This window comes from Nyctereutes procyonoides, unplaced genomic scaffold (genome assembly GCF_905146905.1).
Source record: "Nyctereutes procyonoides isolate TBG_1078 unplaced genomic scaffold, NYPRO_anot_genome, whole genome shotgun sequence".
Classification (NCBI taxonomy): domain Eukaryota; kingdom Metazoa; phylum Chordata; class Mammalia; order Carnivora; family Canidae; genus Nyctereutes; species Nyctereutes procyonoides.
In genome coordinates, this window is record NW_026575145.1 from 3822907 (window position 1) to 3835780 (window position 12874).

General features: G+C 34.0%; 1 protein-coding gene across 5 annotated transcripts in view; it reads right to left on the minus strand.

Moving 5' to 3' along the window:
* Nucleotides 1–1922: 1922 nt before the first annotated feature.
* TOGARAM1 (TOG array regulator of axonemal microtubules 1) overlaps nt 1923–12874 on the minus strand; it is a 75929-nt gene continuing 64977 nt past the window's right edge. For all 5 annotated transcript variants that reach the window (XM_055309089.1, XM_055309092.1, XM_055309091.1 and 2 more), the window contains 4 exons: nt 8588–8777; nt 6336–6555; nt 3904–3990; nt 1923–3068 (listed from right to left, as the gene is read on the minus strand). In XM_055309089.1, the coding sequence (XP_055165064.1) occupies nt 2815–3068; nt 3904–3990; nt 6336–6555; nt 8588–8777 (751 nt within the window). In that variant the 3' untranslated portion in view covers nt 1923–2814. The remainder of the gene's footprint in view (nt 3069–3903; nt 3991–6335; nt 6556–8587; nt 8778–12874) is intronic.

Here is a 12874-nt window from a genome sequence, read left to right on the forward strand (position 1 = left end):
CGCATTACCTTTTCTTCAGATTCTCTTCAGACTTTCACTTATTGTAATTTAAATTATATTACATAAGCAATACAGTTGCTCATTTCTGAAAAAATAGAAACTGCCTAATAGTAAACTAAAAAAATTAACTTCTTTACTCATAGTTTACTATAGTTTAACATGTTGTTAGAGGTATATAATTCCAGTTCTATTTCTGTGTGCATATGTTAGAGAAACTGTATTTATTTTGAGGTCAGGCTTCTTTTTTTTAACACACTATGGATATTGCCCTGTGATTATTTAACATTTTCAACAACTGTATGATATGGATTCCACTGGTTATTTATGCCATTTAAATTTTTTTAGTTTTTAGTTGCACTGATGATGGGGATAAACTTTTTTATTATTATTGCTTGTACAAAGAATTCCTTCATTCCAATTTATTCAGTCTTTCGGCTCCTTTAGTTCTTTCAATCAGTGATCAGTCCCCCAAATTCTTTGTTGACTTCTGGATTGATAACAATTCTTGATAACAGAGTGCTAGATTTCTGAGTGTTCAATAAGTTACTAAAATAGAGGAAATCTTTAAGGCTTGGGACTGTTACACAATGAGTATTTTCTATGTAAAGTACTATTAGTAGTAGTGATTATATTTATTGTACTTTTATTTTTAAGATTTTATTGATTTTTTTTTTTTGAGAGAGAGAAAGATTGTGCACATATGAGCAGGGGGCATGGATTGAGGGAGAGTAAAAAGAAGACTTCCCGCTGAGCAGGGAAGCCCAACACAGGGCTCAATCCCAGGACCCTGCTATCATGACCTGAGAAGAAGGCCTACCTGACTGAGCCACCAGGCGCCCCTTTACTGTACTTTTTCAATGGAAAATTCGTAGTATACATATTTTTTTAAAGGGATAATTAAGCTTATACATAAAGTAATGGTCTTTTGCCTTTGAAATTTAAAATTTACCTTCAATATATCCAACAACCAATCAATGCAAATTTAGTAGGCACATTTACAATGACACAAGGACAATGGTCAAAATTAACAATACTTGGAATCTGTGACTATTGTTTCAATGGTGCATACCATTGAGAGCTAAAGCAAAATTTAATGATGATTTCAGATTTACAACTGACGTCAAAAGAGTCTAAACCAGGTGCTGACAAACTATGCCAGAGATCTATTTTTGTTTGATTTGAACTAAGAATGTTTTTACATTTTTAAAGGGCTATAAAAAACAAAAACAAAAACCAAAACAAAACAAAAAAAAATATCACAATCTCCTTGCCAAAAATATTTACTTTTTGGTCCTTGACTGAAGGTTTGTCAACTTCAGACCTAAATTATAGAAACATAAAATACACTTAGAAGAAAAGATAAACCATTTTTAAAAAGCATATATGTAACTATGAATATATATAACAATACCTACAAACAGAAAAGGTAACAAGTCTTTACTTTCCATTCAGCTTAGCTTCAAATTGCTGTAAAACCCCTTTTTTTCCCTCAGCAGTCATGGAGTAATACAAAGAATCACAATTTAAAAGGCAGCCAAATACATTAGAAAACCAGTCAATGACATAAGAAGTAAAAAAGAACGAGGATAGCTCACAATTCTAATAAAGTGATCACCAAGTAATCTACAACAGAAGCACAGAATTTTAGAACAAGATAGAACCTTAAAAATCACCTAATCCAGCCCTCACATTTTAGAAGTGAGAAAACTGGACCTAGACCTGGCAAGTGACTTGACCAAGGTCACACGGATCATTTCCTCTAAAGCTGGAATTATAACCCAGGTCTATTGTTAGGTCAATAGAAATAGGTCAGTATTATTATCAATTATACCAAGTGAAAGTAATAAGTCAATATTAAAATATATATATTTTTAATTTTAACATATCTGGAAGGTGGAAAAATAGGACACCTCTCACACATCTACAGAAATAAATCCTTTTATTTTTATAACATCCTTTTCTTTTTCAGATGCATACAGTACTTATAGCCCAAGAATTCTGAGAAAAGCTATAGAAGACCTGGCACTATTTTTGAGAATTACACAACTGGGCAGCAAAATAACACCTTTATAAATGTTGGGACATATAGAAATAAAATTTAGTGTTTGCACACAAAAATAGGGAAGTTACATTCAACACGTTTTCTTTAACGTGCATTTAAAATGTTTTAAGTGTTTTCTAAAACTTTGGTCATCATGCTTCATTATAACTTGTTAAATTTCACAATTATGTAGATGATTTAACCCAAATGGTAAGCAAATATATCACATTAACACAGCAGCAAAAGCAAGCTAATACTGCACAATCATATTAGCGAACTGATTTTAGAAATACATGTTTTTCACAAATAGCACACAAAAGTTAGTTTGTATTAACATAGTTCAATGACTTTTCTTTCACTTCATTAAATAAGGCTGAGTAATGAGACATAGCAGAACATGATTACATAATAAAAAGTATATTTTTAATTACAAATCTAATTGTACATATAGGGCAATGAATTGTGATTTCTATAGAATAGTGCAAATGAGCAGGACTTTCCTCAAAAATAATATAATTGGATTCATTCTATGTGCCTCAGATTTCATGAATATTAGGGTTATATTAATTACTTTAGGTTTTTACGTGATGGGTGCAAATGGTAGGGTTGATAGAAGGCAGATGTGTACTCACTGGCTGCAAATACAAATAACCATTGCCTTAATTTACTAGATGAAGTGCAGGCACTGAAAATGTAACTTTAAAAAAGTTCCATTTGTCATTATGTAAACAATTTTCTTCATATTATATTTCATCAAAGATGCATAATTCATTTCATATTGTCATATCAAGCAATTCTTCTAAACTCTTTTTGATATGTGGTGGTTGAGATGCAGCCTGATTTAATAGATTCTGGCCCATTTGTGCAAAAAGTGCTTTTGATAATTTAGCTGTGGCTGTTCGTATATTTCCTCCAGCTCCAGGCAAAGAGCCACTATTTGTCATGTTCCCTAAGAGATGCCATAAAACAACCAACACTTTCTGTTCTGTGGCATGGGGCTTCCTTTGATAAAGTTCCATAACAATATCTGAAATGTAAAAATAAATAGTGATGTTTAAAAAAAATTGAAGTTCTGTTAATTAAAAAGGATACAAAATATACTAAACTTCTTCCCTATGCCATTTGTTCTAAAATGTCAGGGATTTTAAAGAAAAGTAAGGTCAGAAACTTTCCTTCCAAAAATTGGAATCTTTAAATATTAGAATTTCATATATGTCAACTTAATTCAGGCAAAAGTAGTAAGGACAGGAATTAGATCCAAAACTCATCTCATGTAGTTACATAAAATAAAAACATATATATATATATATATTTTTAACTCACTGATCTTTTATAAAACACATCATTTGAAATAGTTTTCTAAGAGCACTAAACTGATTTTAATGTCTTTTTATTTTTCCTGTATTATTGCTACTGACAAGAAGATGAAATAAATACTTACTGGAAAAAAAAAGGTTAAAAACCTTTATAAAAATTTTTTTTGTTAAGTCTTAAAAGTTTCTCATACGGATCATTATGCAATTTATTTCTACACTGTGAGTGGTGATACTGAATTTGGTAGTTATCCCAAAACTAAATTGAAATGCCTATCAGTTTATCCTTAGTTAATAAAATATTTCTTTAGAAATAGCAATTAGGGATCCCTGGGTGGCGCAGCGGTTTGGCCCCTGCCTTTGGCCCAGGGCGCGATCCTGGAGACCTGGGATCGAATCCCACGTCGGGCTCCCAGTGCATGGAGCCTGCTTCTCTCTCTGCCTGTGTCTCTGCCTCTCTCTTTCTCTCTCTCTCTGAGTGACTATCATAAATAAATAAATTAAAAAAATAAAAAAAAAAAAAAGAAATAGCAATTAAAAAATACTTACCAGCAAGCTTTTCAGTCATATCCTGTTTTGCTTTTCCATTTAAAAACTGAGCTTTTGTGCAAAATGGCTGTAGAAGCAAGTAATTGTCTAAAAAAAAGAATACAGATATATAAAGAATTATGAGATCTTAGTTTCCATTACATAGCACTGAAAGGAAAATATACTCATGCAAAGATTTTAAATTTATGCAATCGCTTTAATATGATCTATAAAACCTTAATAAAATAATATAGCAAATATATAAAAATATCTCACAGAGTATTAAAAGAGATATCATACGGTATAAAAAAGCAAAAGAATTGCCCATCTTCCAGGCATCTTATTCCAAAAAATATTACATAGGTTTATCAAAAACAAACAAAAAAAGCCCCAAAAAACAGAAAAAAAAGGTTTTCTGAGAGTAGTTTTTATCTTTACTGATTTTTTCAAAGTTTTGATTTTGTAATAATTATAGATTCACAGGAAATTGCAAAGATAGTACAAAAAAGGTCCTGTGTACCTTTCACCAAAGTTACATCTTACATGGTCATAGTACACATCAAACAAGGAATTTGACATCAATACAATACATGTACAAAGTTCTAACCTGCGTCATTCACCTTCTTTATTAATTTTTGTTTTTTTTTTTAAAGTAAGGTCTACACACAATGTGGGGCTTGAACTCATGACCCTGAGATCAAAAGTCACATGCTCTAACAAATGAGCCAGCCAGATGCCCCTACATGTGTATGGTTCTGTCATTTTATCACATGTGTAGATTTGTGTAATGATCACTGTAATTAACATACAGAACTATTCTATCCCATAAAGATCTCTCTAGTGTTCTCTTTATTGTCATATCCAATCCCTGCTTCCACCCCTAAACCCTGATAGCCACTAATCTGAGATAAAATTTTGAGATGGAATCCTATGCATGTGAACTTTTGGGACTGTCTTTTTTCACTGAGCATAATGCCCTTTAGATTCATCCAAATTGTTGTGTGTATCCATCATACTACTTTATTATTTAAGTAGTTTTCTATGGTGTGGATGCATCACAATTTTTTTCACTATTAACCCACTGAATTACATTTAAGTTGTCTGCTATTTTTGGCTATTGCAAATAAAGCTGTTATGAACAATAGTGTATAGATTTTTGGATGAAAGTGAGTTTTCATTTCTCTGGAATAAATGCCTAAGGATGCAACTGATGGGTTATATGATAAGTGTAGTTTAGCTTTTCTATGAAATTGCCAAACTCTTTTCTAGAGTGGCTACACCATTCTATTTACATTCTCACTAGCAATGTAGCAGATATTCAGTTTCTCTGAAATCTTGTTAGCATTTGGTGTTATCCCGCTTTTTAATTTTAGCTGTCCTAATACTGTTTTAAACTGAATGTCTGTGTCCTCCAAAATTCATATGTTGAAACCCAATCCCCATTGTTATGGTATTTGGAGGTGAGGCCTTTGGGAGGTGATTAGGTAATGAAGGTGGAACCCTCATGAATGGGATTGGTGCTCTTATTAAAGATGCCCCAGAAAGCTTCAATGTCCCTTCCATCGTGTGAAGACAAAAACAGAAGATGGGGCCATCTAGGAACCAGGAAGTAGGCCCTCACCAGACACTAAAACCATTGGCATCTTGACCTCAAACTTTCCAGCCTCAGAACTGTGAGAAGTAAATGCTTGTTTTCACACCATCCAGTCTGTAGTAGTTTGTTATAGCAGTCAGCAGACTAACATTTGTGTAGTGATCATGATCTTAACTTGCATTTTATATTTCCCTAATGACTAGGGATGTTGAACGGCTTTTCATGTATCTATTCACCACCCATATATTCTCTTCAGTGAAATGTTTCTTCATGTCCTTTGTCCATTTTCTAACTGGATTGTTTGTTTTAATGTTCCATTTTGAGAGTTTTTTATATACTATGAGTTCTTCCCAGATATGTGGTATGCAAATACTTTCTTCCAATCAGTAGTTTGTCTCTTTATGTACTTACTAGGGTCTTTTGCAGAGCAAACATTTTTAATTTTGCTGAGGTCTAATTTATCACCTTTTATGGATCATGCTTTTAGTGTCATCAGTCATGTGTCATGCTAACAACTCTTCACCAAGCCCTCAGGTCCTATGGATTTCTGCCTATGTTATCCTTAAAAGTTCTACAGTTAAGTTTTACATTGAAATCTGATCCATTTAAAGTGAATTTTGCATCAGGTGTGAGACTGAGGTAGACAAAAGGAACTAAAAAGTCAAAAACAAGGGGAGATAAAGTCAATTTAATAGTAAAGCATTTTATCTCTAAAAATAATTTAAAATACTACTGAGACTATTACAACATTAAATGACAAAATATTGACTATGATTTCAACATTATAAAAAAAATCACGTGTAAAATCAGAAAATACAGAACTCAAAATAACTTGAGCGCCAAAGTAAAGATTTCTTACCTACATGCTGACTCAGTGCCTGAATAACACTTGTGGCAGCAGCATAGATGCCTGGATTCTTAGAATTCAGATTGTTATCTACTATTGCTGGAATTAGCATGTTGATTATAGGAGATAAGTTATCTCTAAGCAAAGGAATCATTTTGTGCATTGTTTCTAGAGCCACCAGATTTACTTTACTATTGGAATCATGAAGTCGAGATTTAAAAGCATCAAAGATCTGAAAGTAAATTGGTAAATTACTTAAAGTGAAGTAATGTTTATAATCATTTAAATTCTTTTTGGCATTCTTTAGTATTTATCCTGTTAATATACTGTTAAAAACATACACACAACATTCTATTTAACCTGAACTTAGATAATAGGAATTTTATAAAATAAAAAAATATATAAATATGCACATTTTAATATAATTTTACATACAAAATTAATAATATATAACAAATATAAAAGTTTGGATGCTAAATCTAAGTCTCAAAACTACTTATAGGAAACAGACAAGTCTTCAAAAATCACCCAAAAAGACATACTAATAAATTAAGGTTGAGAAATTTGGCTTAGGAGGAAGATGACTGGCTTACTGTAAATGTGACAAAAATGCTATTTTTTGGAAGGTACAAAGTTAGCCAACTCTAAGAACTCAAGAAAAGTTTCTACTTTTATCCCTATTCATAACAAAATTAGACATGTAAGTTTTACCGCAGAGAGCTGATTTAGTTTCAGTTTAAGTGAGTGTCTTATGAGAATTTTTAAAATAAAAGATTTTTATTTATTTATTCATGAGAGACACAGAGGGAGAGAGAGAGGCAGAGACACAAGGCAGAGGAAGAAGCAGGCTCCATGCAGGGAGTCTGACGTGGGACTCAATCCCGAGTCTCCAGGATCATACCCTGGGCTGAAGGCGGCGCTAAACCACTGAGCCACCTGGGCTGCCCTTAATACCTGATTACTTTAACAATTTGCTCTTTAGAATTCTTAACTTTCATAAGCTTAAGGTATATTAAGGGAATGGTAAGCAAATATTTATAAGCTTAAGGTATATTAAGGGAATGGTAAGCAAATATTTAGTCACATCAAGTGAGTGAAGAGCTAATCTGTGAGGCTAAGATATATACATATACATCTTTCACATAATACATATAAATAAAATTTTTCATGGTACAAATAGGCTTCCCAAAAGATTTATATTTACTCAACAGATATCAGAAAATGTAACTTTCTGGTGCCCATGGCATGATAATATGGTATTTTTCTTCTGAAAATTAAGACACAGCACTACTGGAATTAGTAGTAATGAGGGATGCCTGGGTAGCTCAGTGGTTTAGCATCTGCCTTCTCAGGGCATGATCCTGGGGTTCTGGAATGGAGTCCCACATTGGGCTCCCTGTGAGAAGTCTGCTTCTCCCTCTATGTCTCTGCCTCTCTCATGAATAAATAAATAAAATCTTTAAAAAAAAAAAAAGAGTAGTTACGGTACTTTGGCCAAGTTTAATGAACATAAATACAAATTTAAAATGGAATTCAGTTAATAAATTACTAATGGAATTAACTGAACTAACTCTGAAGAAGCATAAATCATCTACACTCATTTATTACTACCTCCTTTTCTATTTCTTGGTATCTTCCTAAAGGGTTGGTATATAAATTAATGTATACAAGATTTCTAATCTTGGGATGCCTGGGTGGTTCAGTGGTTGAGCGTCTGCCTTCAGCTCAGGGCGTGATCCTCAGGTCCCGCATTGGGCTTCCTGAATGGAGGCTGCTTCTTCCTTTGCCTGTGTCTCTGCCTCTCTCTGTCTCTCTGTGGCTCTCATGCATAAATTAATAAAATCTTAAAAACAACCAACCCCCCCCCACGATTCTAATCTACACATAAAAACTTTAATATCTATTCTTAAATAATATGAGAGCTCTTAAATGCCCTGGATCTTAAAATATTTATTGAAGCACTCAACATATAGTCACTGAATGTCAGGTCCCAAGAGCTCTGAGAATACAGAGCTTTTCAAGAAGTTACCACCTAGTGGGAGAATTTAGATAAATAAGCAGCTATTTTCTTATTTCTCTCCAATTACTTTGAATTGGTCTAGAATGTTTTTAATACAACAAAACCTAAACAATCCATTCTTCTAAGTTTAACATTTAAAAAAAATAATAATATATGTAAGGTACTAAGATTTAGGGCAATTTTTTATACAAATGAGCTGTTAGCCACATATTGAGAATGAAAATTAATTTTTATAGTTCATTACCTTCACAATGTTTCCAACAACAAGCTCTTGATTGTTTTCAGTATCTGATAAAAGCTGCTTAATCCCATTAATACGATCACGGAAGTCTTTTGCATTTAATAAACTGGTTATGACTTTAATATATTCAGCACTTTCTAAGGAATTGCGGGGAACTGATTTTCTGGTGATGTCACGGACTTCAGTTACTTCTCTAAAGTCAAAGAAAGGTAAATTTAATTTCATTATTAAATTCCAATAAGAAATATAAACATAATGATTTTTTTTAATGATAGTCACACACACACAGAGAGAGAGAGAGAGAGAGAGGCAGAAACACAGGCAGAGGGAGAAGCAGGCTCCATGCACCGGGAGCCCGACGTGGGATTCGATCCCGGATCTCCAGGATCGCGCCCTGGGCCAAAGGCAGGCGCCAAACCGCTGCGCCACCCAGGGATCCCTGAACATTTCTTAATACACATTTATTTTTCAATAATTCACAAAGTGATCTAACCGTTAGCCAAATAGCTGTGTTGGTGGCCCCTGAAATCTCCTGAGTTTGGTGATTTACTAGAAGGACTCATAGGATTCAGCACGTAGTTTTTACTCACAGCTAAGATTTATTACAACAGAAGGATACAAAGCAAAATCAGGAAGGGGAAAAAGTGCAAGGGTCAAAGTCTGGCTAAAACTAGATATAAGCTTCCAGGGGTCCTTTCCCAGTGGAGTCATACAGAACAAATTTAATTACTCCAGCAGCAACCCATAACAACACATGGGAAATGTTGTCTACCAATGAAGCTTATTAGAGACTCACTGCTCAGCGTTTTTACTGGGTGTTGGTCATGGTTGGTCCTCTGCCTAGGATATACTGAAATTTCAGGCTCCCAGAAGCAAAGCTGGTCTTCCAGCATAAAACATATTGTTTACCCAAATTATTGTGGTACAGTAAACTACTCTTACTAGTTAAAGAACAGTGGCAATCCTCCTTAAATCCTAGTTCCTGGATGCCAACCAAGGGCTAACATTGTAAGTAGGATTTTCCAAAAATAGTAGTCTCAGGCTTGCTATGTTAACTCAAAATATCCATTTGATTTTGCATGAGAAAACTAGAATCTTGACACTAGCAGGATTGCTATTCCAATGACTTACTATTACTAGTATATGTTTTTTATTGCTATAAAGGGGTGACTCAATACAGCAGAGGAATGATACCTTTGAAACTAAAGTGTCATGCAAATTGACAGATCTTAAAGACAGTGGTAAGAATTGCCAGTTACCATTTTTCTGCAAATTGACAGATCTTAAAGACAATGGTAAGAATTGCCAGTTACCATTTTTCTGACTACTATTATTAAAAATGGCACTAAAGTTGTCTTAAGAGCACTGATTAACGAATGATGCAGAATCATCCTAAAAGTAGGCACAGGATGGTGATCTAGAATGCAGATCTTACATGTATTTACTCATTATTTTTAATTTCCTTAAATAAATTGATCCAGGGATGCCTGCCTGGGTGGTTCAGCAGTTGAGCGTCTGCCTTCAGCTCAGGGCATAGTCCCAGAGTTCTGGGATCTAGTCCCACATTGGGCTCCCTGCAAGGAGCCTGCTTCTCCCTCTGTCTATGTCTCTGCCTTCTCTCTGTGTCTCTCATAAATAGATAAATAAAATCTTTAAAAAAATGATCTGAGGTTAATTTGTGAAATGATTAATTCTATACAATGATAAAAATAGAGGATTAAATTTATATTTAAACTGAGAAGTATGATACATAAAAGGTAAATAAATTAAAAGAGTAAAACAAGAACACCTCAAGAAGCCTTTTAATTACTGAAACTTGTGTTCAAAGATGGCCTTTTGATATTTTAAAACAAAATGAACTTGATAGTAAAATAACAGTGATTATATCTTAGAGGGAAAAGATACAGTAAGAGTGAAATGGAGGCAGGTACTCACTAGGTATTAATATCAATAAAATTTATTAAAAGAGAGTATGCATTAAAAATGATCATGGAGCACAGATGCAAAAACACCAAAATATTAACTGAATCAGCAATACATTAAAAGAATACAGAATGGCCAAGTTGTATTTATTCCAGGGATGCAAGAATGGTTCAACATCTCCAAGTCAATTAATGTGATACATCATATTAACAAAATGAAGGATGAAAATCATATGATCATCTCAACAGATGCAGAAAAAGCATTTGACAAAATTCAATAGCCATCAACAAACTGGATACAGATGGAAGATACCTGAACATAATAAAGACAAGTATGACAAGCCCAGAGCTAACATCATACTCAATGATGAAAAGCTGAAAGCCTTTTCTCTGATAACAGGAATAAGATAAGGATACCCACTCTCTACATTCTTATTCAACACAAGACAGGATGTCTTAACTAGAGTAATTATTCAGGGAAAAAAAAATAGAAGTCTCCAAATTGGAAAGAAAGAGGTAAAATTGCCTCTATACACAGATGACATGATATTATGCAGTCAACCCTTAAACAACATGGATTTGCACCATGCAGGTCCACTTACATGTGGATTTTTCACAGTAGAGTGCTGTAAATACATTTTTTCTTCCTTATGATTTTTATTAACATTTTCTTTTCTCTAGCTTACTTTACTATAAGGGTATAGTATATAAAATATTCAAAACGTGTTAATCAACTCTTTATTGTTTATCAAGTAAAGGCTTCTGGTCAACAGTAGGCTATTAGTAGTTAATTTGGGGGGAAGTAAAAAATTATACGTGGATTTTCAACTGCACGATGGCTGATGCCCTTAACCCCTGCATTGTCCAAGGGTCAACCATATATAGAAAACCCCAAAGACTCTACCAAATAAACTAAGAAACCAGTCAATCAATTCAGAAAGTTTCAGGATACAAAATCAATATACAAAAATCAGTGGCATTTCTACACACTAACAACGAACTTCTGAAAAAGATATTAAGAAACAACTGCATTTAAAATCCATCAAAAAGAGGGATCCCTGGTGGCTCAGCGGTTTAGCGCCTGCCTTTGGCCCAGGGCACGATCCTGGAGTCCCAGGATCGAGTCCCACGTCGGGCTCCTAGCATGGAGCCTGCTTCTCCCTCTGCCTGTGTCTCTGCCTCTCTCTCTCTACGTCTATCATGAATAAATAAAATCTTTAAATGTTTAAAAATAAATAAATCCATCAAAAAGAGATGCCTGGATGGCTCAGTGGTTGAGTATCTGCCTTCTGCTCAGGGCTTGATCCTGGAGCCCCAGGATTAAGTCCCATATCAAGCTCCCTGCATGGAGCCTGCTTCTCCCTCTGCCTATGTCTCTGCTTCTTTCTTTCTCTGTGTCTCTCATGAATAAATAAATTAAATCTTTAAAAAATAAATAAATATAATGTAAGAATCTTACAGCAGTATACTCCTCTTTCATCTTTTAAGCTATTTTTAGAATATTTTATTTATTTATTTTAGAGAGTGTGAGCATGAGGAGGAGCAGAGGGAGAGAGACAAGCAGAATCCGCACTGAGAGTGGAGCCCAATGCAGGGCTTGATCTTAACCCTGAGATCATGATCTGTGCCAAAATGAAGAATCAACTGAGACACCCAGGCATCCCCTTAAGATAATTTTGTCATGCATTTTACTTCTTATATGTATTATAATCCCCACAATATGTTATTGTTATAATGGCTTTTTAAAAAATATTTATTTATTTATTTATTTATTTATTTATTTATTTATTTATTTGGGAGAGAGAGAATGCAGGTAAGTTGGGGGAGAGGCAGAGGATATTCTAAGGAGACTTTGTGCTGAGCACAGAGCCTGACACAGGGCTCAATTTCACAACCCTGAGATCATGACCTGAGCCAAAATCATGATGGTCAACCAACGGAGCCACCCAGGCACCCCTATAATGATTTTTAATAGGCATATAAGGTATATAACTTAATGATTGGATATATTTATATATTGCAAAATGATTACCACAGTAGTTTAGTTAATATCCATCACCTCACAGAGTTATAATTTTTCTTATAATGAGAACTTTAAAGTTTTACACTCTTAGCAACTTTCAAATATACACTACTGTATTATCAACTATAATTACCATGTTGTAAATTACATACCTAGAACTTATTTATTTTATAACTGTAAATTTGTACCTTCTGACTACCTTCACGCATTTTGCCCACCTCTAGCCCCCTGGCTCAGGCAACCACCAGTCCGTTCTCTGTACCTTTGAGTTTGTTTTCTTTAGATTCCACATAAAAGTGAGATTATAGTTTTTGTCTTTGTCTCACTTATTTCATTCAAGGTCCA